At 42.3% G+C, this 27,167-nt stretch overlaps 1 protein-coding gene across 1 annotated transcript in view; it reads right to left on the reverse strand.

The window, feature by feature from the left end:
- The window catches only part of Cth (cystathionine gamma-lyase), a 30,470-nt gene extending 8,943 nt beyond the window's left edge, over positions 1 to 21,527 (reverse strand). Inside the window, exons 1-10 of the mRNA XM_021158374.1 lie at positions 21,322 to 21,527; positions 17,669 to 17,750; positions 16,756 to 16,851; positions 15,006 to 15,115; positions 11,131 to 11,262; positions 8,652 to 8,709; positions 6,688 to 6,765; positions 5,172 to 5,324; positions 3,756 to 3,877; positions 2,550 to 2,602 (exon numbers count right to left, since the gene is read on the reverse strand). Of these exons, the coding sequence (XP_021014033.1) occupies positions 2,550 to 2,602; positions 3,756 to 3,877; positions 5,172 to 5,324; positions 6,688 to 6,765; positions 8,652 to 8,709; positions 11,131 to 11,262; positions 15,006 to 15,115; positions 16,756 to 16,851; positions 17,669 to 17,750; positions 21,322 to 21,486 (1,049 nt within the window). The 5' untranslated portion in view covers positions 21,487 to 21,527. The remainder of the gene's footprint in view (positions 1 to 2,549; positions 2,603 to 3,755; positions 3,878 to 5,171; positions 5,325 to 6,687; positions 6,766 to 8,651; positions 8,710 to 11,130; positions 11,263 to 15,005; positions 15,116 to 16,755; positions 16,852 to 17,668; positions 17,751 to 21,321) is intronic.
- Positions 21,528 to 27,167: the final 5,640 nt, after the last annotated feature.

A 27,167-nucleotide genomic window follows, 5' to 3' on the forward strand; every position in this document is an offset into this window, starting at 1 on the left:
CTCCGGTTGTGAAGCTTATGCTCTCCCTCTCAAGACGCATAAAGCTTGCTGCAGAAGAACCCTATCGTGTGTGGTGTCCTCATTCGCGGGCGATTCAGAGAACACTCACAAGGAATGAGGCCACTAATCTTTAACTAAAGGTCATAAACTGAGAATGGGCAATTTATTATAGATGCAAGGACAGAAAATAAGTGATTGACTAGTTTATCTATATAAGACTTCAAAATAATAAGACATAAAACAGACAATTTGTCTCTTGACAAAAACCTTGCTAACTTATGACAAAAACTATTGTTATAAACTTATAATGAATTCATGGAGCTAAGAATGTTTAGTCAGATATGACACTTAATGGAAAGGCATGTACACAACTATGCTCTAATCTATGACATGAACTATTGCTTTAAACTTACTATAAACTTATGGAACGTAAAAGTGTTTAGAAGACCATGTAGTCAATTATCCTGCTGTAACAATTCTACCTGACAATTGCTTTTATAGCCATTACATAACTTTTTATGTTGAGAACTTTTGCATGAGAAGGTAAAAAGCCTGAAGGAAATAGAAATGGAGCCTTTTTTTTTAACCAGATTTTGTGTGTGTGTGTGTGTGTGTGTGTCTATGATGATTCTTTTTCTTTCCCTTTCTCTCTTGTAGGCCCCTAAAGAGTTAAAAAGATTCTCTAATAGAGAAGTGCCAGCCCAAGTAATTAAGTTTCTTTTCCTAATCCCCTGCTGTTATCAGCAGGAGTTAACTGCCAGCAGATATCAACTCTGGCCCCAGAAGAGCCAAAGAGAGCCAGGAGCTAACAGCTTTTGATCTGTCTGACACTACATCCCACCTCAGTTTATCTGAGTGTCAAAGTCAATTTTTGACATTGTGGAGCTCACTGATGCCACTTCACTGGTTAACCAGCAAGGCTTTAGCATCTTCCTCTCTCCTTCCCCCCAGCACTGGGATTACAGGCATGCCCCACCATGTCCAGCTTTTTACATGGCTACCAGGAGGCCAAGTTTAAGTCCTTGTGCTTCTGTTGCAAGCACTTGACCTCCTGACCCATTGCCCCAGTCCCAACCCATACTATATCTGACACAAAGCCTCAGGAATGAATTTGCTGTGTATTCCTGAACTTACCAGCCTAGCTTGCTGGGTCTGTCACCCTGTCTATAATACAAGCTTATGGGTGCTTCTTCTCTAAAATCCTCTGGCTAATACCTGGGTTATGGAGGCTGTGGAATGTCAGGTAAGTTTGGGTATATCTACTCAGAGAGTACATCATCATCAAGGACAACATACTAAGAAGATAAGTGGGTTTACAGTATAGTCAGGCCCTCCTCTGATCATATTGGGCACAGGACATATTTTCTAGTCTCCAGGGAACCTTGACAGCTTTTCTGGGATAAAGTTTCCAACCTCTCTTCCAAGGCCCAATGGGGAGAATGGCAACATAGTTACTTCTCTCTCTGGCAGGACTGGGAAAGAGGCAGCATTTGAGAAGGGCATTGCTCCCTCCTTTACCTTGTCCCCACAGGCTTATGACTTAGGAGATGGCACATGCCTGTGGTCCCCACCCTCTGCTGAGGTGTGTGAATGAACAGAGTCTAGCTGTGAATAAAAATCTGGAAGGAGTCTGTGTCTATAGAGACTGATGGACTGATTGAAATTCAGTACTGTGGAAGAATTGGAATTCTGTAGGATCAGAGGCTATTTACTTTATCTTGGGCTAGTGTTAGCCTTCTGGAATAGCAATTCCTTACCCCACTCTGTATCTGAACATCTTGTGATGGTAATAAATAAGACCTCTTAGAAGCTATTAAGTTAGCAGAATACTAGCTTCCAACAATCCAAGACTAAGAGTCTCATCAATACCGTTTTGGGACTATAAATTGGCTCTCACCATCTCATTGTACCAAACAATGTATCTTAAACTTGTCTTGATTTATAACTTTTTTCGTTCTGTAAAACTATAAAAACCCTGTGTGATGGGTTGTATATTTTTGGACCAGGGAGTGGCACCATTTGGAGGTGTGACCTGGTTGGAGTAGGTGTTTCACTGTGGGTTTGGGCTTAATACTCTCACCCCAGGTGCCTGAAAGTCAGTCTTCCACTAGAAGCCTTTGGATGAAGACATAGAACTCTCAGCTCTTCCTGCACCATGCCTGCCTAGATGCTGCCATGCTCCCACCTTGATGATAATGGACTGAACCTCTGAACCTGTAAGCCAGCCCCAATTAAATGTTATTTTTTATAAGACTTGCCTCGGTCATGGTGTCTGTCCACAGCAGTAAAACCCTGACTAAGACACCCTGTAAAACTGATTCCACATTGGAACATGGAATTTGTGTTAACTTAATCTGGGTTCCTGGGTCTGTGGTCTTACTCCCTTGAAGATGAGAGCTGTGGTTTTATGTCAATGAGTGAGAGAGACACTCAGCCCAATGCAACAGCTTAGCAGGAGACAAAGAAATCAAGGTAAAACAATCAACAATTAAAAGTAAAGATTAGATAAGTGAGATGCAAAAATAACAGAGAAACAGGAGAATACTTACGGAAGCTCAGCCAGACTCTCATATCCTCCCAGGCTCTCCGCCAGAGTAAACAACTAGCAAAGAAAACAGAAATTTAGAACAGCTGATAATGGTGCTAAAATCTGAAAATGAATGCTTCTGATGAAAGGATGAAGAGTGATAGTAACTATGAATAAATCAAGAATCAGGCAAGATAATAAGAAAAAAGTCATATTAAAGTTTAAGACATGAAAAGCTGCTTGTCAGCCGGGCGTGGTGGCGCACGCCTTTAATCCCAGCACTTGGGAGGCAGAGGCAGGTGGATTTCTGAGTTCGAGGCCAGCCTGGTCTACAAAGTGAGTTCCAGGACAGCCAGGGCTATACAGAGAAACCCTGTCTCGAAAAACCAAAAAAAAAAAAAAAAAAAAAAAAAAAAAAAAAAAAAAAAAAAAAAAAAAAAAAAAGCTGCTTGCCTTTGAAGCCTGGGGCTGTCATTCTAGCACTCAGGAGACAGAGCGGGAGGATCTCTGTGAGGTCAAGGCCAGCCTAAACAACCTAGTAAGACCTTATCTCTGTGAACTTTACAAGGTGAGGGCCGTAGCTCAGTGAAGGTGTGCTTGCCTGACATGTCCAAGATCCTGAGTTTCATCTCAGCACTACAGAATCAATGAATCAACAATAAACTGACCAAAGTCAGTCTCCTCCATCACCCTAGTTTAGACAATAGCTAAAAAATCTGCAGGTATCAAACATGCTTAAGACAGATGTTGGCCACATGGATACTGACAGGAGAGTTGGTCCCTTCAGACACCAGAACTATACCCTGAGTGATCTGCCTGGTCTGGGTGAGGCTGGTTCTACTAAAGCTCATGGATCAGAGCTGAGGTCCTCAGTGTGGTACACCTTTAAGAAGCAGGGCTTGGGGCACAAGCCTGCCCCTATGTGCCAATGGCCTCCCTGACTGGTGACTGCTCTCACTCCCACACATGACGCCATTTGCCACCAGAACTTAAGGAGGGGACCACCTAACTCTGAACTTATGCTTTTGGTCTTAAACAGTCAGTGAAGTAAACTTTTATTTATAAAATAGCCTGTCTCTGGCATTTTGTGATAGAAACGAAAAACGGGCTAATCTATTCAGTGTTGGCAAGCACTTATGGCGAGCAATAAGGACTAAGACTGTGTTTCAGCGCCATAAAACTTACTCCAGAAAGGAAGTCTTGGAGGAGAATCCAATCTTGAACTCACCTTTAGATTTTTGAGGAAGGCCTTAGCATGCTGCAGAGCACCCTTGATGTAGAAACTGACCATCCCTGGGCAGCCTGAGCACTGGCGTTTGGCCAGCTCATGCTGCGGGTGAGAGGGTAGCCCTGCAACCACAGAACACAAGAGAAGTTTCATTCTAGAGCCACATATACAACTTCAAGGGAGCAAGGTCACTGACCCCTAAATCTGCTGCAAGTATGCCTGACAACGGGGTTGTGCAAGTCTTTCTCTCCTGTCAAGCATTTCAGACATCTCTTCTACTCCTCCCATGCCCCGACCACGTCTCTTCTCTTGACTCCATCAGCCTGTGCTCTCTTCATTCAGGATCTCTGCAGGTACGGGACTCCCTGGTTAACTGCACCCTTCTGCAATTCCTTAATGTATTTTAGGAACAAGGCTATCTTCGTTAGTGAAAACGCATTTATTTTATTAATATTGCATTCATATTCCTACAGAAAATCCAAGCCCAACAGTTGTTGGATACCTCTGGAAATACTTGACCATGAACATTTAACAAGTGCTATCCACTGCCTGGGGCATAGAGCCCTTCTCTTTCCCTGTATCCAAAATATACTCCAGCAAGCAGTGTTTACCAAATAAATAGCAGTGAGAGATTCGAGCTCATATACATATCTAGTATGGCTTGCCCAATTTCCTTGAAGACAAAAATCGTAAGTACTGTACTCATGATCCATCCTGTAGCCACAAGATCTAAGAACAAGGCTGCATAAGCAAGCCCATGGCAGCTTACCTGCTAACATAAACTCAAAGGGAAACAATGAGCCTAGGAATCTACCCGAAAAGGCTGGTGAACTGAAAAGAGTTTGGGGAGAATTCTGGTATATCGTCTCAGTGGGACAAACTTAAATCAGACTATAGTAAGAGCTAGTGTTCAACAAGTGACTGGCAGGGCCATCAGCCAATTAACCAGAATTATCCTGTGATGGGGTCTACACAAGCCTCAGATGCAGAGGCATCTCACATGTGAAGCTGGTCTTAACACCTGACATTCATTGCCTTCAGGCCAACATCTTGTCTATCCACGCCCCACCATGCTCATTCCAGAGCCTGACAGAAAGTGACAATAGGGCTGGTGAGATGGCTCAGTGGGTAAGAACACCCGACTGCTCTTCCGAAGGTCCAGAGTTCAAATCCCAGCAACCACATGGTGGCTCACAACCATCCGTAACGAGATCTGGCGCCCTCTTCTGGAGTGTCTGAAGACAGCTACAGTGTACTTACATATAAATAAATAAATCTTTAAAAAAAAAAAAAAAAGAAAGTGACAATAACCAATGAACAATGTAAAATTACACGAAAAAAGAAACTAACAAAAGATGAATGACCCATATAAAGTCTTAACCTAAACAGAGCTGCCTAGAACTGAGGTTGACATACCAGGATAAACAACCTTTTCTACCCGGGGATTGGACTCCAGGAAATGAGCCACCGCCATCCCATTCTTGAAATGTTTCTCCATCCGGACCTGCAGTGTCTTCAGGCCTCGGCAGCAGAGGTAACAATCAAAAGGAGAAGGAACTGCCCCAAGTGCTAGAAAGCAAACAAAACTTGGATTAGCTTGGAGGTACCATGGGACTTAAGGAATCCTCTGGTTCCTCTTTTTTAATAGAGTGGCTCAGAAAAATCTATCTATGAAACTCAACGTTTGTGTTTTAGGAAGGAGTTGCTATGTTGAACTGGAAGCACAGAATGGAACCAACAGTGCACTGAGAGAAATATGCGTTAACGCAGAGAAATGGAAACCAAGGTTAAGCTTTCAGCAGATGGTCCTTTATGATTCAGTGATGAGACCCTCTGCATAGTGTGGGCCTCACATCTTTGAGATATGCCACTGCTCTTTATGATTTAATGATGTGACACATCAGCTAATGTGGGTTCTCATATCTGTGAAACGCATAACAGGGAAAAATCTGCAGCGTGCTCATGATTATTGCTATACAATCTACTAATAGTATAGCTTATTTCTGCTCTTAAAGATTTTATTTTTATTTGTGAGTGTGGGTGCAGTGCCTACAGAGGCCAGGAGAGAGTCAGATCCCCAGAGCTGGAGTTACTGGTGCTTGTGAGCCTGATGTGGTACTGGGAACTGAACTGAGGTTCTCTGCAAAGAGCAGCTCCAGCTTTTAGCTGCTGAGTTATCTAATTTCTACTTATTTATCAAGCAGTCAGTCAATTACCCTCCGAAACCCCTTTGCTTTACTTTGAGTGATTTCTAGAAGAGTATTTTAATTTGAAACATGTCTGTCTCTTATCAGCTAGAGTATGGTGATCACCTATACTCAAGGTAAACTGAATAAACTACCAAGAAAGGTATATAATGTACACAACGATGTTAGGATGTAAGGTGTATGCTTAGGTCTTGAGTGCTACTCAAACCTAACCACCACTCCAGGTACTTATGTACATGAACTAACATTTCAATGTTTACAATAGTACTCTGGCTGGTGTTGGAACTCACTTTGTAAACCAGGCTAGCCTCAGATTCACAGAGATCTTTTCTGCCTATCAAGTATTAGGTGTAACTATGTTTTTATAACTTTTTCTCTATACCTAAATGTATTACAGTATTTTGTGGAAGGGCAAATATCAAGTGTAGTCTCTGATGGCATAACATGAATCCAGACTTAGAAGGCTGTAGAGATGGCCCAGTGCCCAAGAGTGCTTACTGTACAGGAACAAGTGCCTATGTTGGGATCACTGTACCCAAGTAGAAAGCTGGACCTGGCTATGTGCACCTGTAATGATAATGCTGTGCTGGGCAGAGACATGAGGATCACTGGGGCTTAGGTGCAGGTTTAAGGAGTGACCCTGTCTCAAAGGACTAAAGTAGAGAGTGTCCTGCACACACACACACACTACATACACAAAGAAACCCAGACTTTTGACCACTTACAATTCTGCAGGAAACGAAGCCGATTATTGAGGTCATCAGAATTAACAGACACTAAACCCATGACAACATCGCTGTGGCCTAGAACAAAACACAAACACCGCCATCAACAACTCATGTTCATTTCTCATTTCACAATTTCCAAACTGTCAGGAGCAATCTAGGGTAGGCTAAGGTACCAGATGGCCCTCCTGGAAGTGGCCCATCATCTTTGAATGGCTTACACCAGGATTGCTTCTTACAGCTAATATTTCTTTCCTGCCACTATTAAATAGTTTAATGATTCCTGGGCATCAGCCTACACTTTTGGGAAATTTTTCTGCAGAAGATAAACATTCATGAACTAATGCTATTTAGATGAATTAATGATTTTATAGAATTTCCTTTCAAATAATTTTGGAAAGAAAGGTTTAAGAGATGGTTTTAGTTGTTTCTCTAGAAAGATGTAAGAAAGTTAGAATCAAGAATAAACTGTGCCTACTCCTCATAAATAGTAAGTAAAGGCTTCATAATAAGAAATACAATGAGCAGGGAAGGGGGAAGGGGAAGAGGGTTTTTCAGAGGGGAAACCAGGAAAGAGGATAACATTTAAAATGTAAATAAAGAAAATACCTCATTAAAAAAAAAAAAGAAAGGTCTCAGAACACCAGAAACTTTGCTGTACAAAATAATAAAAGTGATCAACTTAAACAAAAAAAGAAAGAAAAGAAAGGAATACAATGAGCTTTCATATTTACACTAAAAAGAGATGTAAGCTTGGGGCAAATTTGTGCTCAAGGAAAAACATTCAGGTCCAAGTATAAAGCCACAAGTGTGCACTATGATAAGGCAAGGGCATGTAAAAACTTTGAACTTACTGAACTTACAGTATGAAACACTACTTTGAAATTGTTACTGATAGCTCTCTGTAACTCACCTTTTATGTAACGTTTTATCTATAAGGTATTTCTTTCTTAGAGAACTTTTTGTCGAAAAGTATAAAAAGTCTGACAGCAATAAAGAAAGGTTGTACAGCACACACATTTCCCAGTGTGTGTGTTGTCTATGTGAGGGACTTCTTTTCTTTTCTTTTCTTTTCTTTTCTTTTCTTTTCTTTTCTTTTCTTTTCTTTCTGGTTCAAAAATAGTTAACAAGCTCGGAGCCTCTCACTTGGTCATTAAGAGGCTCCTGGCTGTCCTGCCAGAGAGAGGAGCACTAGCAATAAATCCTTTTCATAATTTCCCAGCGCTTATTTAAGCATAGTGTTAGGTTTTCAGTGCTTATTGAAGCACAGAACAGTTTCCAACAGTTTCAATTTTCCAGCATTTGATAAAGCACAGAGAGTTAAAGAGAAAAGAAGTCAGCAGTTTCCAGCCACAGAATAAGCAAGAGAGTATAAAGTTTCCAGAAAGCATCAGCTGCGAACCCCCAGTACAGTTAGAGAGAGTTACGAGGTGAAGATCATCAGTCTTTTGACCTTTATCTAACCTAACTGTAAAAGACCAGGGCAAGCCCCGGGCACCAACCCATGATTGTCTCTTCAAAAAATCCTAAGCAAAAAGCCTTATCTTTGATCATTTGGGTGACCTTTATCCAGTTTTATAGAAGTGACTATACTTAAAGCAGTAAAATAAAAATCGCAGAGTCATTATCTCCAAGCTGCCAGCAAAATGGCAGCATAACCAACCCTTCACAGTAAGCCCTATGAACCACAAATGCAGTTTTGTCTATGGGCAATGAAATTTGGAGTGTGGTGATGCACAATTTTCACCCTAGCACCTGGGAAATAGACGCAGGAATTTCAAGGCTAGCCTTGGCAAGTAGTGAGTTCCATACTAGCCTTGGCTACATTAAAATCAACACTTCTTGTTACTTTATCTTCAACTCAAGTGACAGTAGCAGAAGAAATGGATACAAAATGACAAGCTCTCCCTACATCACCTACCTATAGTGAAGAATGTTTAAGATATAGGCTATGTTTATCTTACCATTCATGTATTTTGTGGCAGAACACATACAAATATCAGCACCCAGAGCCAAAGGTCTCTGAAAGAAAACAACAGACATTTTTACTTCAACTGAGAACCATCTGAAAAGCACCATTCCATCCTCCTGCATCTGTCATGGCTGATCCCAGATGAATCTGTCTCTGCTCTTCTGTGTGAGACTCCACACAACTACAATTGTCTAAGATCTTGAGTCTGCCCCTACAGTTTCTTCTACCAAAGAAGCTCCAAACAGAAAAAGGAAAACAAACAAACAAAAGACTGGACTCAGAATCTGAAGGCATAAGTTGCATGCAAACAAGAGGCAGGCCCAGTCTAAGCCTCCCTAAACCTTTCCTTTACAGTTGTTGGCTGGCCCTGAGCTTATTGCCTGCAACAGAGATGTGTGTATTTTATGACTTGTTAAAAACATGGAGCAGTTTATGAAAGCATCAGGAAATTTTTGTGCCAAGGGTGTACAACCTATTTTGCTTAGATTTTTAATCATTAAAACCTGACAAGGTACAAGGTGTTTGTTCATACTTGGTTTGTGGGACTCTTGACTCCTTGTCAAGAGTCTTTTTCATTATACTAGTTTTGACAAGTATAAAGTCACAAAGAAATCTGCTCATGCAGGAGAGATGGCTCGGTATGGCCTGAATTCAATCCCTAGAACCCAAAGACTAAAGGAGAGAGCTGAATCCACAAAGGCATCCTCTGACCTCCACCACCATTCTGTAATGCACACACACACACACAAGTTCAAATAAGTAACAGTTTTCAAAAGGACATTTGTTCAGATTATTCTCCTGCCCTAATGTTGCCACCCTATGTCTTTAAAACATACATTTGCACGCACTTACATGCTATACACATATATTTTGGTTTTGTTTTCTTCAGACAAAGTCTCTCTCAGTAGTTGTTACTTAAAACACTCATGGCTGTGATTGGAATGTCTGTGTCTCCCAATTCAAATGTTGGCATTTAATGACCATGCTATGGCATTAGGAATCAGGACTCTGGGGTGTGATGAGCTCCTGACAACAGACCTGTTATGAAGAGGATCGGAGTCTCATGGAAACCCCAGAGAGCTGTCTGGATTCTTCTCCCAGGATGGACTTGGCCCTACACAGGGACTTGGTAGCCTCCCTAAACCTGTTTCTTTACAGATGTTGGCTGGCCCTGGGCTTATTGCCTGCAGCAGAGACTGATGTATTTTATGACTCTTTAAACACATGGAGCAGTTTACGAAATCAACCATTTTTGTGCCAAGTGAGTACAAACTACTTTGCTTAGATTTTTAATCATTAAAACTGGACAAGGTACAAGGTTTCACACTTGGTTGGTAAAAAGTAAAAGTCCTGCCTGCTCTGAAGCCATCCAGATTGCAGCACTGAGCTACAGCAGCCCAAATAAGCCAAGAATTCTTAGCCATAACATGAGACAGGTGAAACAGAAATTTCTATCTTAACATGAATTGATAACCAGCACACTGCCATGCTAGTGCCTGCGACGTGGACAGCATCAGAGATACAACTACCCAACAAGCCATGTCTTTACAGACTTCTATAGCCTAAGAGATCAGAAAGGGCTGTCCCAATGATACTCTAGGGACAAGAAAGGTTAAAATACAAAGAGAAACTCCCAATCTCTCACCATCTAGGAAACTCATGACCCTAACTCTGATGGCTCCTGGTATCTCAACTCAGATGGCTGAGGAAGGGTTCAAATAGGCAAGGGAGGACAGTAACTTTTCTTAACTGCTATAAAGGTCTGAGACCACCTACCCTGTTCCTACCCATAGTGTCTGTCTTAGGCTTTTATTGTTGTGATGAAACAGCATGACTAAAAAGCAAGTTGTAGAGAAAAGGGTTCATTTGGCTTACATTTCCAGATCATAATCTGTTATTGGAGGAAGTCAGGATGGGAACTCAAGCAGGATTGGAACCTGGAGGCAGAAGCTGACTCAGAGGCCATGGAGGGTACTGCTTACTGGCTTGTTTCCCCTGGCTCACTCAGCCTGCTTTCTTAAAGAACCCAGGACCAGAGATGGCACCACCTAGAATGAGCTGGGACCACCCCCATCAATCAGTAATTGAGAAAATGCCTTACAGCTGGATCTCATGGAAGCATTTTTCAACTAAGCTCCTTCTTCTCTGATGTTTCTATCTTGTGTCAAGTTGACACATAAAACTAGCCTATATAGTGTCTGTTCTTATACTTTCTGGCCTAACAAATGCGTTTACTCCTATTCCTGGGGTTCACTGATCCCAGAAAAACTTCCAATAAAATAGTAACACAGTTCTGAGATAATAACTAATATTAAAAAAAAAAGAAAGTCCAAATCTGATTCTTTGTCTAATCAATAATTGTTATATCTCACAGTTTGATAATGATTATATTATAATGTAGACTTCCCTTTTAAAATTACACATTATGGTGTGGTTTATTAATCACAGCACAAACCGTTTATTTCATTTACCTGGAAATATGCAGACATGAAGGTGTTATCTACAACCAAAATGATGTCTCCATGTTTGTGGACAATTTGTGCGCAGGCTTCAATGTCAGCCAACTTCAAGGTTGGGTTTGTGGGTGTTTCGATCCAAACAAGCTGCAGTAATTCAGCAAACAACAGTATGTAAAAATATATGACATACACATCTCACGCGCAACAATGTAGAAGGCAACTACTTGCCATGATGGAAAGGCTTCGACAATAAAGGTGGAACACTTAAGTCTGAGTCTAAGCTTTCTCTACAAACTTCACACAGGCTATTGCTTCATAAACTCTCTTTCTCCAGTTCATCTGAATAAAAGTGTTGGTGTATTTATCTTACAGAACAATTGTTAGGCTCAAATGAGGTTATGTGTATCTAATAAGAAAAAGTTAATTGCATAATTATCCCAGAGACTTGTGCGGGAACTTCTGTTCTCAAAGACAGATAATAATAGATTGTATAAAAATATATCCTTGCTCTGGAGAAGTAGTCAGTAAAGACCTTGCCTAGCATGCATGTAGCCTGGGATCAATCCCTAGCATTTATTAAACCAGAAGGGATTGGTGGGTGGGGGTGGGGAGTTATGATGCCTACATTCTCATCATTCAAGTAACAGAGGCAGAAGAACCACAAATTCAAGGCTACCATCAGCCACTAAGGACATCCTCAAAGTTAAATAATGACAAAGGCACTAGATACACTAAACCTGAGGAAATGCATTAGGCTGAAGAAAACAAGTGGCAGCCTCACAGAAAGCCAGCTTCACAGGCAGTGAGCACACAGATCTACCACAATCCAGCCATGATATGCACCCTCAATGGTTACTGAAAAGACCAAATGAGAACTCTGTTAATAAAGTGCATCTGCTTTGAGCTGTATTATCTACACCTTTCTCTTAGAAAAACTAATGACTTTTAATTACCTATATAGACAGACAAGATATCTAGTTGAATGCACTCCCAAGTCTGGAAGTTCACTATTAAAAAGTAGTTTAAAATTTTTGGTTTGCCGGGCGTGGTGGCACATGCCTTTAATCCCAGCACTCGGGAGGCAGAGGCAGGCGGATATCTGAGTTTGAGGCCAGCCTGGTCTACAGAGTGAGTTCCAGGACAGCCAGGGCTATACAGAGAAACCCTGTCTCGAAAAACCCAAAAAATAAATAAATAAATAAATAAAATAAAATTTTTGGTTTACTTAAAAACATATAAAAAAATGACTCCTGGGTATGAATAATAAATTCTTATCAAGATAATTTAAAAACAAACAAAAATGAAAACAAGTACCTAAGTACAAAATCTGTTTTACATGGACTTTAAAATTGACTGCAGGGGGGCTGGAGAGATGGCTCAGCGGTTAAGAGCACTGACTGCTCTTCCAAAGGTCCTGAGTTCAAATCCCAGCAACCACATGGTGGCTCACAACCATCTGTAATGAGTGAGATCTGATGCCCTCTTCTGGTGTGTCTGGTGTGCTTACATGTAATAAATAAATAAATCTTTAAAAAATAAAAATTGACTGCAGGGGTTGGAGTAATGGCTCAGCAGCTAAAAGCACTTGTTCATGAGCCCAGGGTTAGATTCCCAACACCGCACAGTGGCTCCTAACCATTCTAAGGGATCCATCACCCTCCACAGGTAGTAGGCACACATAGTACACATATGTGCATGGAAACAAAACACCTATGGACATAAAATAAATAAATATCACATATGCATAACTTCAAAAGCAGAACCTGTTTCAGGGGAAAATTTATTAATGCGAGTAAGTAAAGAGCCAACAATAAAATTGTATGAACAAAATTTATCATACTTAAGATCTGATTTTCTTCCCTTGGGAACACTCAGACCAGCTATTAGAATCATTTTTATTTTTTTTCTTTCAAGCAAGATAAAAACACAACTTCCTTGAAAACAAAGCTTACTTAGTAAAAGCTGCCCCAGTGCTAATCTAGAAGGAATGCTTTGTGTAAAGGACTTTCACCTTTTAGCATTCACTGCAACATGAGGTTAGGTACAAGTCTAATGTTTTAATTCTTAGCAGAGAGTTGGGAAAGCTCACTCATAAAAGACACTGGTCTTTCACTCCTGCAGAATTTAAATGAGGTTCCCAAATGCCACATCTGCTATTCAAGGCACAAATACCTTCCACGGCTCACAAGCTTCCCAGGACAGAGATCAAAGCCACTGGACCGAGGAGGCCTATGGTCTTTGAATCATGCTCACTTGGTATGACTGAGAACTACATCCTGTTGAATTTAAATTTTCTACCAAAAGAAAAAAAAAAAAAAAACAAACAAACATTGAGTGGAGCTGAGAGATTAAATCCACACTAGCGCAGGGCGTGGTGGCGCACGCCTTTAATCCCAGCACTTGGGAGGCAGAGGCAGGCAGATTTCTGAGTTCAAGGCCAGCCTGGTCTACANAGTGANTTCCAGNACAGCCAGGGCTATACAGAGAAACCCTGTCTCGAAAAACAAAACAAAATAAAACAAAACAAAACAAAACAAAACAAAAAATCCACACTAGCTTCTAACAATGCACATAATTTTATTTTAAACTTACCATTAGAACATTGACCCGCCCCTACAAGACAGGTCACTTTTAAAAGGCTATGCAATGCCTCTCTATGACTTTCTTCTGGGACAGAGAGTTAAGAAGCAGGCTATGCTAGGACTAACAGCAATCCAGGATTTACAATACCTGGATCATTTACCCTTTCTGTCATGTATACAATATTGAAGGAAACCATAGGATGTGAAACTTATAAAAGTCTGATATTCCTTTTGTTCTTGGAATTGCTATGGAAATTTACTCCAAAGAGGCTCTGCTGATATCTCCCATCCCTCTCATGGCAGCTGTCTATCTCTGCATGTCTCTCTCTCCCTCTCCCAATCTCATTTTTTTTTGTAAAGAGTTTATTTTTAGTTATGGGAATATATGTATGTCTGAGTGTGAGTCTATGCATGCAGGTGCAGGTGTCTACAGAGGGCAAAAGCATTGGATTTCTTGAAGCTGAAATTATAGGCATTTATGAGCCATCCAATGTAGTGTTGGGAACCAAATTTGAGTCCCCCTGCAAGAGCAGTAAATGTTCTTAACCACCACTAAGCCATTTATCCAACCACTATTCCACTCTTAAAGCTCCTGAGTTTTACATTTATCTGTCTGTTTGTTTTGGGGGGGGGGGTTTGTTTGTTTTTCGAGACCGGGCTTCTCTGTATAGCCCTGGCTGTCCTGAAACTCACTCTGCAGACCAGGCTGGCCTCAAACTCAGAAACCCGCCTGCCTCTGCCTCCCAAGTGCTGGGATTAAAGGCGTGTGCCACCACTGCCCGGTTGAGTTTTACATTTATTTATTACTTTTTAAAATGTGTATCCCGTGTTCTGCCTGTGTATATATCTATCTGGGTACCACATATATGCCTGGTACTTTCAAAGGCCAGAAGAAGACATTGGCTCCTCTGGGACTGAGTTATAGATGGTTGTGAGCCACCAAACCCTGATCTTCTTTCTGCAAGAACAGTAAATGTTCTTGACCACTGAACCATCTTTCCAGTTCCTCCACTCCAGGTTTTAAAGGGAAATCTCCCCTTCCAGTTAAAGCCCTGTTATGTGGTTTTAAATATATTGTACCATTTTCTGTCTAATGCTCTTTCTCTCCCTCCTTCCTCAAGGCCCAGTTGAAATTAGGCTATTATGCTGTCAAGCCATGGAGATTCTAGCCCATGTCAAACTCAATGTTTCCAACAGATTCAATAAAATGTTATTTGGATTTAAATTACATCCTCTAGTAAACAGAAAAGTATGGGCTTAACACATCACAAGAAAACGGACAAACTCAAAAGCCAAGCTAGTTACCTTGGTTTGTGGTGTAATCGCTGCCTCTAGCAATTTGATTTTGGAACAATCTACAAAAGAAATCTTCAGTCCAAATTCAGATGCCACCCTCCTGAAGTACCTGTTAGTGCCTGAGACAGAAGACAGATAATATGCAAAGAACACAATGTCAGGAAGTATCTGCTCTTGGCAGACCTGCCCACTTCCAAAATGAAAACACTCCAAAAAAAAAAAAGCAACTGAGCAACTTCAGTGTAGCTAAGCAACATGGTTTGAGATAACACAGAGTCAAATAAAATATACTTGATACAATACATATAAGTGACAAGAAGAAGACCCATTTCTGAAACGAATTTCCTGTAGAAATCTCTGCATGTACACACATGTAAGTATAAGACAGGGTCTTGGTGTGAACAGTCCCAGTGGTTGTATCTACAACACAGCACTTAATGCTCAGGAATCATTACAGAACAGGGAGCAGAAAGACAGAAGTTTGCTGTGAGATTGAACTTCCTAGACATGTCAAGAGAGGCTAACCTATGAAATCCCACCAACATGGCTGCCTAAGACGTGAACAACAAACAATGAAACCAATGAACATGCTAACATGGAAAGGGCAAAAGCCAAGAGGCCTCAACCTAGGCAGAGAACTACAAATAACTAAAGAAGGTTAAGGAAGGCTGAGTGGGGAAAGATGATCTTCCCCAGAGTGGAGCCCCACCCCAATTGGTTATCTAATACCTTGAGATTATAAACATACAGGTAACATTTTATGGAGTTAGCAAGTTGTATTATGTATTAAATATTTATGTATTTAGGAACATACACACACGCATACACACATGTAACAATAATCAAAGAAAAAGAGGCCATGAATTTGAGAGGATGCTCATGGCAGGGTGTGTATGCACATGGGAAAAGTTGAAGGAAGGAAAAGGAAAATGATGTAATTATATTATCACTTCAAAAGTATGTATTAAAAAACAATCTCCCGGGCATGGTGGCGCACTCCTTTAATCCCAGCACTCGGGAGGCAGAGGCAGGCGGATTTCTGAGTTCAAGGCCAGCCTGGTCTACAAAGTGAGTTCCAGGACAGNCAGGGCTATACAGAGAAACCCTGTCTCGAAAAAACCAAAAAAAAAAAAAAAAAAAAAAAAAAAAAAAAAAAGACCAAAAAAACAATCTCCCTGTAGCTCAACAGACCTCAAACTCACTATATAGCCCAAGCTGGCCAATTCGTGGCAATTCTCCTGCCTCAACATCCTGAGTGCTGGAATTCACAGGCATAAACAATTGTTAGCAGTTTCTTCATGGTATGCAAGTCTAAAGCAAATGAATCATTACTGATGAGACAAACAGGTCAAAGATTCTGACCACCAAGTGTGGCAACCTGAGCTTCATATCAGAACTCACAGGGTAGAAGGAGAGAACTGCCTCTCAGAAATTATTCTCCTGTGACATTCATTGACACCATGTGCCTTGACAGCATAACTCATACCAAGTGCATGTGTTGCATGCTCAGAACCAAGGACGTAGTGTGTCTGAAGGCTGAACAAGTCCCACATCCTTCTTCTTCTAGCATCTTACACATAATTCTTATCAGACAGTGTCTGCTAGGTACTTCTGGAACACAGAGTCTGAGTCCCATGGAAATGCCTGCCACCTTTGAAAGAACATTGTCCCTGAAAGTGGAATAGTACCCATGGAATTCAAGACTTATTGCTATCTTCAAAGCACTACCTGGCACACCTGGAAATGAGAGATCACTTACCTCCATACACTTCATCCATACAAATGATTTCATCTCCTGCTTTTAAAAGATGGGTAATCGTAATGGTGGCAGCAAGCCCCGATGCAAAGGCCAAACCTACCATGAACAGCAAATTCAAGTAAGTTAAGAACCCAAAATCTTAGCAACAAGTTAGTACCACCTGTACTGTAGTTTCCCACTGCTACTACTCCTCTGAGGTCCTCCCAATTAATGTTACGAGAGCCCTTTCTGAAACCTTTAAAATACTGTGTGTATATAGATATATATATACACACACACACAGGGTAGATATTGAGACTCTTTCTCTTGACTATTCTGATCGTTTAGCATAATTTATATTGAAAATACAAAGATGACTTAACCAGCACTCACTCCCCAGAAAAGGTTCAGGGACTGAGTTCCTTCCCTCTGAGAGCATATTATCAAAGATATTGGATTTGACAAATGAGCACAGTGATAGCCTGAGATGAAGAGAGTAGTGAGGGCTACCATTCTGCATGGTCATTACAACCCCTGCAGAGGAGTTGGTGTCTGCAGGCACTGCAATGCCTGTGGTGCACAGACAGACTGACATGCAGGCAAAACACCTACAAAATAAAAATGAGTAAATTGGATGAGAATGATGTACCTGCCACTTATAAACTCGGTACTAGTAAGGAAACGCTTCAACATTCCAACAGTCAGTCTGGGGTTGGGGGAAAAAAATACACATTTACTTGCAAACTATATACTCTATCTAACTAGTGAGAACACACTTGTATATCCCAGCTGAAGGATACTGCCAAAGGATTCACTGTCTTAGGAAAATGCAAATTTGGAATATGAGGATCTCTATTTTCTATCTTCTATGCTTCTGTGGCCCCCTAGCCAACTAAAGAGAATCTGGCTTTCATTCCAGATGTAAATCTCTTACTGTGCTTTGCCCCATCCAACGCAGCCACTGCTTTTTCCAAGCAATTCCTTGTTGGATTTCCAGAGCGGCTGTATTCAAAACCCTGAAAATAAGAAAGGGCGAAGGAGGAAGAGAAGGAACAGGGTTTATTATCAGAGCCCATGAAGACATGGCCACAGCTACAGGCCCATCCCACCATAATTGCTTTCTGGCTGTGGCATTGTTGTGGCTAGGGAAGTATGGAGAGGCTTAGAACATAACCAAAGGTGGGGCTGGAGAGGTGGCTCAGTGGTTAAGGATGCTCGGTATTCTTTCAGAGGACCTACTTCAACTCCAAGCCCCCACATGTCAGTTCACTGTCTGGAACTTTAGTTCCGACATTCTGAGGTCTTCTTCTGGCCTCGGCAGGCACTACATGACTGTGTGCACAGACAGACTGACATGCAGGCAAAACACCTGTACACAAAAATAAAAATGAGTAAACTGGGTGAGGATGATGTACCTGCCACTTATGAGCTCGGTGCTAGTAAGGAAACACCTCAACATCTGGGATTTTCCCTGCAGTCTGGGATTGAGGGGGACAATACACATTTACTTGCAAAGTTGTGAAGATGAAATGGGGCAACGCACAAATTCCTCAGTGTGCTACGCTAACCACTAGGTGGGTGGCAGTCCTTAACATTAGAATGACCTTGCAGTTATGTTAGCCTCACCTCCTTATAAGATTAGGAAAAGGGAAGCGAATGAGTCTAGCCCGTGCTTCTCTTCCCAAGGCTTAAGTGATACAGGTCCATTTAGCACAGAGAGGGTTCAAAGAGCCATTCACTTGCTCAGGGCTCAGATCTTGACACTATAAAAAATGACTTGCCGGGCGTGGTGGCACACGCCTTTAATCCCAAGAATTTGAGAGGCAGAGGCAGGCGGATTTCCGAGTTCGAGGCCAGCCTGGTCTACAAAGTGAGTTCCAGGACAGCCAGGGCTATACAGAGAAACCCTGTCTCGAAAAAACAAAAAAATAAATAAATAAAAATAAAAAGGCCTGGGGAATGTGAGAGCCAGAGCCAACCTAGGATCTAAACTCCTGTGGTCATACACATCTGCAATCCCAGCAGAAGCAAAGATTAATCTGTGAGTTCAAGGCCATCTCTCACTAATTAGAGACTGTTTTAAAAACAAACAAACAAACAAAACATCCTACAATTTTCTCCCCTGGGCTTATACTGTACACCACTACTTATACCCTTGTTTCAGACTCAAACTTCTAGTATTAGTAATAATAATTTTAAGAGTTTCCCCCTGTGTTAGATAAACACAGTTTACAGGGTTCCAGCACTCATCACCTAGACGCTAAACTCACCAAACCTTCCTACAAACGCTTGGCTTCTAGAACAGCCAGTCTCACATAAATATTCATAAGCATGCAGACATTTAACTTCCAGGGAAGGAGAGCTTCTTTCATTGGCAAATTATCTTGTGCATTCCATGGCTTTTCAAATGGAACTAAAGATCTCTGATACTTCTCTTCGCTGCAGTGCTATTATCTTTTGGAGATTCTGAGCACATACTGACTGGGTTTAACCACTCCTGCTTGCTCTCTGAACCATTTTAACATTAATATCATACCTGAGTGCTCAATTTCTATACACTTTTTTCCACACAGGCAGAAAAGCTATCTAGGAGGGGCATACTTGGGAGGAGGTGATGTGCATGTTTTGAATGCACATCATCAGGAGTATCCTAGCCTGATATAGAGACGCTTTTGGGACTCCACCTCACATACAAAAAAAGGTTGTTTGTAAGAACTTTACCTGGCTTAGAACACAGAAAGGCAGTATCCAGAGCAGTCAAGACCTGGGAATGTGCAACAACTGCTTTGATAACAGCTGTCCTCTGAACCTGGGGCATTTTTCATATACCAAGACCCATTCTGTAAGCCACCAAAAAGGAAGATGCCATGAGATTCACAAGGCTGCATCTTACAGGCTTTACCAGTCACTTGGTCGCTTGTGTTTGTTTGAGTCTGGGTCAGTTTCCGTTTTTTATAAAAGGATTTAACCCCTGCCCTCTGACTTAGCTGCTGTGGTCAAATGGAAATAACAAGGCAGGAAGACTGCAAACACCAAAGTACTCCTAAGTGTGTACTACAAAATTTAGAAATGTTACAACACTCACAGCTTGTGTAGTGTGTTCTATCATTATCCCAGTTTACACAAGGTCATCTCAAGTCTTGGATGGGTTAAATAGCTTCCTCCAGGTTACTCAGCCAGAGAAGCTGATGTAAGAATTAAAACCCATGTGCTCTTAATCACAAAGCCACACTACTTAGATCAATGGTTGCCAATCTTCCTGATGCTGTGACACTTTAATACAGTTCCTCGTGGTGTAGTGACCCCCAACTAATTATTTTTGTTGCTACTTCGTAACTGTAATTTTGCTACTATTAGGAATCGTAATGTAAATACCTGACACATGTAACCCCTGAAAAAGGGTTGTTCCACTCCCAAAGGGGTCACAGCCCAGAGGTTGAGAACTGCTGGCTTGGATGATGAAATGGCTTGAACTATTACATAGCTCAGTTACAGGGCAGCACCATGGAGTCAGTTGCAGAAGGGAGGGGTTCAAGATAAATTAAAGTCCAGTTTCATTGCTCAAGAGCCTTGGTAGACCTAGTGCTTATAACCCTATATCTCAGCTATCTCAGTCTGAACACTGAGACCTTAGTTCAGGCTAGGATCCTTCTTGTTAACCTTGAATGAGACTCTACATGTAACACACATAGATTTTAAGTACGCATTTGGTACATAAATACTCATTAGCTATTAACTGAACATACTGACTGAAACTAATCTTAATTCTAGGATTTTCATTGTTTAGTGTGTGAGAGAGAGAAGAGAAAGAGAAAGAGAGACTGAGGGGGGAGGGAAGAAGAGAGGAAAGGGAGAGAGGGACAGAGGGGGTGAAAGAGACTGGGGGGAGAGAGAAGAGAGGGAGGGGGAGGGAAGGAGAGGGAAGGAGAGAGAGGGAGAGAGAGAAAGAGTGCAAGCCTTTGGGTGCATCAAAGGACAACTACAGGAGTTGGTTCTCTCCTTCCATCCTATAGATTATGGGATTAAATTATAGTAGTCAGGTCTGGTGACAAGCACCTTTATATACCCTGTAATAAACACCATGACCAAAACCAACTTAGGGAGGAAAGAGCTTATTTTACTTCCATCTAACAGTTCACCATGGAAAGCAGTTAGGACAGGAACCTGGAGGCAATAACTAATGCAGAGGCCACGGAGGGGTGGCTTCTTACCGGCTTGTCCACCCAACTTCTTATAGAACGCAGGGCCACTAGCCTGGGGGGGGGGTCCCCACCCACCTTGGACTTGTCCTCCCCATCAATCTCTAATTAAGAAAATGCCTGCTTGCAGCCTGATCTACTGGAGGCATTGTCTCAATCGAGGTCCCTTCCTCTCTCACTTGAGTCAAGTTGATATAAAACTAGTCAGCACAACTGCTGAGCCATCTCACCAGCCCAAGAGCCTTCATTTTTCAGAGTAGGACTGGCTGCAGGTAGCTTCAATGCTACAGAATTCAACAACTTACAGTTCTGGTTTTTAACTGAAAATCGCAGAGAACGCATGTCCTGAGCGCTCCCACAGTCAGCCCAGCCCTGCCTGGCTGCTTACCGAGGACTGGCCCGGGAAGTCCTGCTTGAATGTGGTGGCCAGCGAAATGGGCAGCACCACGGCACGAGAATTCCATTGCTCAGGTTCTTGTCCCACGTGGATGGCCTGAGTGGCGAAATGCTGGAAACTAGGCAGGAAGCCGCTCAAAGAGACGTCCTTCTGCATGCTGGGGCAGGAGTGAGTGGTGTTGCTTTGGCTAAAACCTTCTGGAGTTTGGCGCTTATATCAAGGGCGGGGAGGGGCCGATGCAACCAATCATCGCTGGTCCCTAGGCAGCGGCCCTGCTTATTGGTCGGCAGTGGAGGTGTTGCCCCGATCGTTCCTGCCCCGCCTCCCAGTGGCACAGAGCAGTGCCCACGTGGGACACCTCAGCAGCTGGCTGCAGCACTGAGCCCAGAGGTCCCCTTTGTCTCCAGGATAGGGACGCAACCTCCAGCAGCCTCGCGTGGCCCCAGAGTTCCGGCAAGGGTCGCGCAGGCATGTGCTTCCCTCGGATCTGAGGACCGCCAGAGGTGTGCCACCAGCGCCCGCGTCTCTACTCTCGCCAAGATCAGGCCTTAAGGCCCAAGCTTTGCTCCCAAAAGACGTAGCTTTGACCTAATTTTACACCTTGTCCGAGAACTGGGGAGTTTAAGGAGTCTCAAAAAAAAAAAAAAAAACTGGGGAGTTTAAGGAGTCTCAAAAAAGCTACGGTTTGGAAAAGCTACGAAGAACAAACACAATTGCTTTTCAAATTAGCTTCAGACACACACACCTTCCAGAACCAAGTGTACACTGCCAGAGGCACAGGGGAAGAGGGTAGCCTCTGAAACACTAAGGGGTTACCATGCTTGCTTGATTAGTATTTCTCTTTTTAAAGTATGTTCTCAGCCTGAGTATATTTTAACGATTATGCTATATGTGAGTATTTTTAATGTTTATTTTGTGTGTGTGTGTGTGTGTGTGTGTGTGTGTGTGTGTGTGTGTGTGTTGCACCACATGCATGCTTGATGTCTACAGAGGTCAGAAAGGCTGTTGGATACCCCTGGAACTGCGTTTAGAAACAGATGTGATCTATGTGTCGGAGAGGAAGCCAAGTCCTGGTGCTCTGGAACCATTGCTCCTGCGGGCAATGCTCTTGCTCACTGAGCCATCTCTAAAACTGTGTAGTACATTTTGATGTGATCACAGAGAACACCGGGGAGTAGAAGGGCCTGAAACAGTTCTGATTCCAGTTATAAGTACAGTTGGTAAGCCCTGGGTTATTCAAACATGGATGTTTTCAATTTGTTTGTGTACTTGTCTGTTTATCGTGTGTGAGAGTGCAGAGGAATGTGTGGCACACCCATAGAGGTGAGAGGACAGTCTCCACCTCCCTGTTGACTCAGGGTCTTTGTACTGCTTACTCCAGGCTAGGCCACCCAGGAGCTTCAGTGGATTCTCTGTCTTCTACAGTAGGAGAGCTGCTATTACAGATACACAGCAGCACAAAGGTGGATGCTGGAGATCGAACACAGGGTGTCAGGCTGTGCGGCAAGCATTTACCCACTGAGCCAATTTCCCACTGGACATTTTATTTAGTGTAACTGTCACAAAGAGGTCTTTGGAAAGTGGCCCTTATACAGACTTTCTAAATGAGAGGCTTCTGATAAAGTTAGAGGAAGCTGTGGGGTGGCAGCCCAAGATTTAAATTTCTCTATTCACAGGAATGTCCCTTCCACTCAGGAATTTCTCTCTCAGACATCATCTGACCTGTGTGCAAAGGTGAGCATGAGTGACTCCATACCTCTCAGCTAGAATAACGGAAAGCACTTAACTTCCCATCCTTCAGAGCTCAGCTAGCTAGATCTATGACAGACACACAGAGTGGCCAATGAGCAGAAGCATTGAAGAGAACTGACACAGTCTCCTGTTTCCAAGACAGCAAAGAGAACTGCAAAGGAGTGTGTGAATCCAGGAGCACATGCTGAGCTGCATGCCTTTTATGTTTGATCTGACATCTGAAACAACTGTGGTGGCAGAAACCACAGATCTTCAGGAGAAAATAAATTCCTTAACATTTCATATATATATAAAGTAAAATAGGGTTTTTTTTCTTTTGAGACATGGTCTCACACTGTAGCCCTTGAAGACCTTAAACTCATAGCAATCTTTACTGCACCCAACTAGAAAATCTTTTAAAGTAAATGAGTGATGGCCACTTTAAATACAGTGAATGTCTTCTGAATGCTGATTTTTTTTTTTTCCTCTAGAGCACCGGTTAACACCATCATGAAATTATCACAACACTGCTAACCCATGGGTTCCTCTTGGGTGTGGGTTTGAGGAAGGGCATATGTTCCTTCCTTCTTGTCTTGTGTTTTGAGACAAGGTCTCCTGTTTCTCAAAGCTGGCCTCAAACTAGCAGAGGATGGTCTTACATCTGCCCCTCCTGCCTCCTGTGTACGCTGCTATGCTTGGTTTTATGTGGTCAGGAGAGTTCATGGCTTCCTGAATATTAGGCAAGCACTTTTTTTTTTTTTTAATCTGCGTCCACCTCCAGCCCCATCTATAATTAAAAAAAAAAAAAAAAGCAGCAGAAGAAGAAACTTTGAAATCTAAATAGGAGATAATGTAAAATAGCACAATTTGACACTAAGAAAGTTGAAAAACTTAGTCAACCACTGAGAGACACTGGGATGGCTGGCTGGCTGGCAGGGTTTGCTTTGCTGCTGGTTATGGAGAAGGTAACAGAACACTCACAGTACTGCTGCAGGGAGAATCTAGAGTTCATCATCCCCAAGTAGCTACATGGTGAGTTAGTTCCAGGCCAGCCTGGGCTACATAAGAGCCTGTCTCAAAGAATAAAAGAGAAGAAATAGAAAATGTCCATGATAAATTTCTAGTTGCCTCACTTGTTGGGGAGGTTCCGTGGTGTAGAGCACTCTAACCTTGAGTGCAGTATACCTGGTTGGTTCTTCAGGCGATGGGATGACAGATCTGAACCGGATACACTGCCACCCTGAGTTTGTGTCATTCTCTCTAAAATCCCCACTCCAGAACTTCCTTCCTCAGTCTCTTCTTACCACCCTCACAGAGAAGGTGATGTGAACTAACTCAGTTTCCCCACTGCCTCCCAGCTTCCCCAAACACCTTGGGGCTTTTTATATTTACCGCAGTAGCTACACCATGAAAGCCATTGCTATGGCTTTGGAGTTAGTGTGGTGGAAACTCCTTGTGTGATGGACCTTTGAAGAAACAGGGCTGAATGGGAGTTAACTGGACCAATGGAGAAGGGGTGGTGTAGAATCTTTGTACCAGTCTTACACTCTGATTCGATGTGTGATATTTCTCTCACAGAAACATATACCCACCTTTTCAAGGATGTCTGATTTTCAGCAGATTGGTCCACGCTCCTGCTATGCCCGTGAGTAAGCTTCTATGTGCAGGAGCCAACCTCAGATATTCTATTAACACACTAGCTTAGCTGCCTCATACTGAGCCTAGTCTAAGTATTATGCTAAGTATTATACATTCAGAGAATACCAAGGAATATACATTGTGTCAGCTCCACAAGTCAGTACAGAGAACTGTGGAGAGTTGGCCTCATTTTCCCAGGAGCACAGCATAAATGGAGTGTCTGACCTCCACACCCTGTCCTCCCCAGCTCTCTCTCTCTCTCTCTCTCTCTCTCTCTCTCCTGATATGTCCTCCTTTCCTAGCAGTTAATGTGTACTCAGGACTGATCCCTTTCTGGTTCATGCTGCATGTAGAGTCAGAATAACTTCTCAAAAATATAGGTTTTGTTTTGTTTTTTTTTTAATCATAAAAATACTGTCAAGTCCATCACACCAAGAAATAAATTTTGTGAGTTCTCCACACCCACAGCTTATGTGCATGTAGTGTGCCAAGAACGATGAGGCTGTCACTTTCCATCAACATTCATTTGCTCATCAACAAACAGTTATTCAGTCCCAATTATGGGCAAGCATGATGGCATGTCCTGGTTCTTTACTGCCTCTGCCTCCGTTCTCCTAGCAAAAAAAAACTTTGAAGACTAACTCATAGAACCAGAGTGGGATGCTCTGCCATGAGTATCAGGATCCACCCAAAATGAATTTAATATTCCTTCACCTCTAAACCCGAGTTCTTCCTGGTTGTGCTGTTTTGTTTCCACCCTCATCCCCACACTGCACAACGTTACTTTCCCTGCAGATGCCCACATCTGTTCTCGACTCTACCCATAGGATCACCCTTGAATTTCTCCCCAGATGGGCTTTGATTCTCTGTACCTTAGCTCAAGCCTCTCTTCTGGTAAAATCTGTCTGAGGTTTCTGTTCACCTGACTTATACAGCCTCCATAATGCTTGTTTTTATCTACTTGTCTAACTGTCCCCCCGCTTGGTTATATGTGCTGGAAAAAGAAAAGGGGGATATAAAATTTATGTTCATGTCACTAACACCTAGCTCTGATGTTAGCACAAACTCAATACTCAGCCCCTGCCAGGATAAACTTTATGAAGCTGAGGGAATACTGCAACTTATTCTCTGTCCTTGGAAAGGCTGGAAAACAAATAGGAGAACTGCACTGTTGCCCCATTGTTGACTGTTCCACTTGTTGTAAGGGGCCCTGACCTCTTAGAAAGTAAATGTGTCACCAACTGAACAATATATGAGATTTAGAGAGAATTGATACATCAAAGACCCTTAAAGACCAGAGAGTAACTTTTTGAACTTAAAATGTGATCATAGAAAGTAACAGATAGGGCTGGCATGGTGGTTGTATGCCTTTAATCCCAGCACTCCAGAGGGACGCAGAGGTAAGTAGATCTCTGTGAGCTCAAGGCTAGCCTTGACTACAGAGTGAGTTCCAGGACAACCAGTGCTACACAGAGAGAACATGTCTTAGACAAACAAACAAACAACAACAAAATAAAAAAGAGAAAGCAATAGATAAAACATTAAGGACTCACTAAGAAGAGCAGAAAAGAAAGTCTGTGGTCACAGGCCAGGGAAGAGGGGACACAGCACAGCTGCTCCATGCTCTGTACCTTCTGGTTGTCACCCCTGATATAGAGTCCTGTTTCCTCCTATGACTGAGGCAGGATAGAAAGTCAGGGAAGAGTAAGGGACCTGGGGGAAGAGAGGATCCCTTGCCCCCATAGTCTGTTTGAAGTCTCTGTCTCACCAGGTAAGAATCAAGAGCTCCCATGCTAGCCAGGTGTGGTGGCACATGCCTTTAATCCCAGCACTGGGGAGGCAGAGGCAGGCNGATTTCTGAGTTCGAGGCCAGCCTGGTCTACAGAGTGAGTTCCAGGACAGCCAGGGCTATACAGAGAAACCCTGTCTTGAAAAAACAAAAACCAAAATAAAACAAAACAAAAACAACAAAAAAAGGAGCTCCCATGCTGTGGTGTTTGCCTATATCGAGATAATATTGTTCTTATGTAGTGAAGTTTTAAGTGAGAATTGTTCTCACAGCTGAAGGCCTGAATGTCTATCACCAACTATGGCCATTTCCTGTCCCAGTAGCAAACCTGAAATTTTCTTGCACTCTCACAATTGGCCTCACATAATAAAGGCAAGTCTCCGTCTATGTGCAACTTTTGCAATCCATGCTTTCATTTCTTCCACATTTTAAAATAAAATTGCCTAATTGTAGTGAACCTAGAAATAAAAACAGCATCCAGTAAATTAAATTAGACAAACAAACACTTGTCCAGCCACAAACTCTATTCATCTCAGGAAACTTCTGAACAGTTAAAGTCTTTCTGTAGTCACCCAGGATGTTGCACTTTCTCTATCATTTACATTGTTGTTGTTGAAACAGGGTCTCACTGTATAGCTACAGCTGACCTAGAACTCACTATGATCCACCCTGTGGAGTT

Source organism: Mus caroli, chromosome 3, assembly GCF_900094665.2.
Source record: "Mus caroli chromosome 3, CAROLI_EIJ_v1.1, whole genome shotgun sequence".
Classification (NCBI taxonomy): Eukaryota; Metazoa; Chordata; class Mammalia; order Rodentia; family Muridae; genus Mus; species Mus caroli.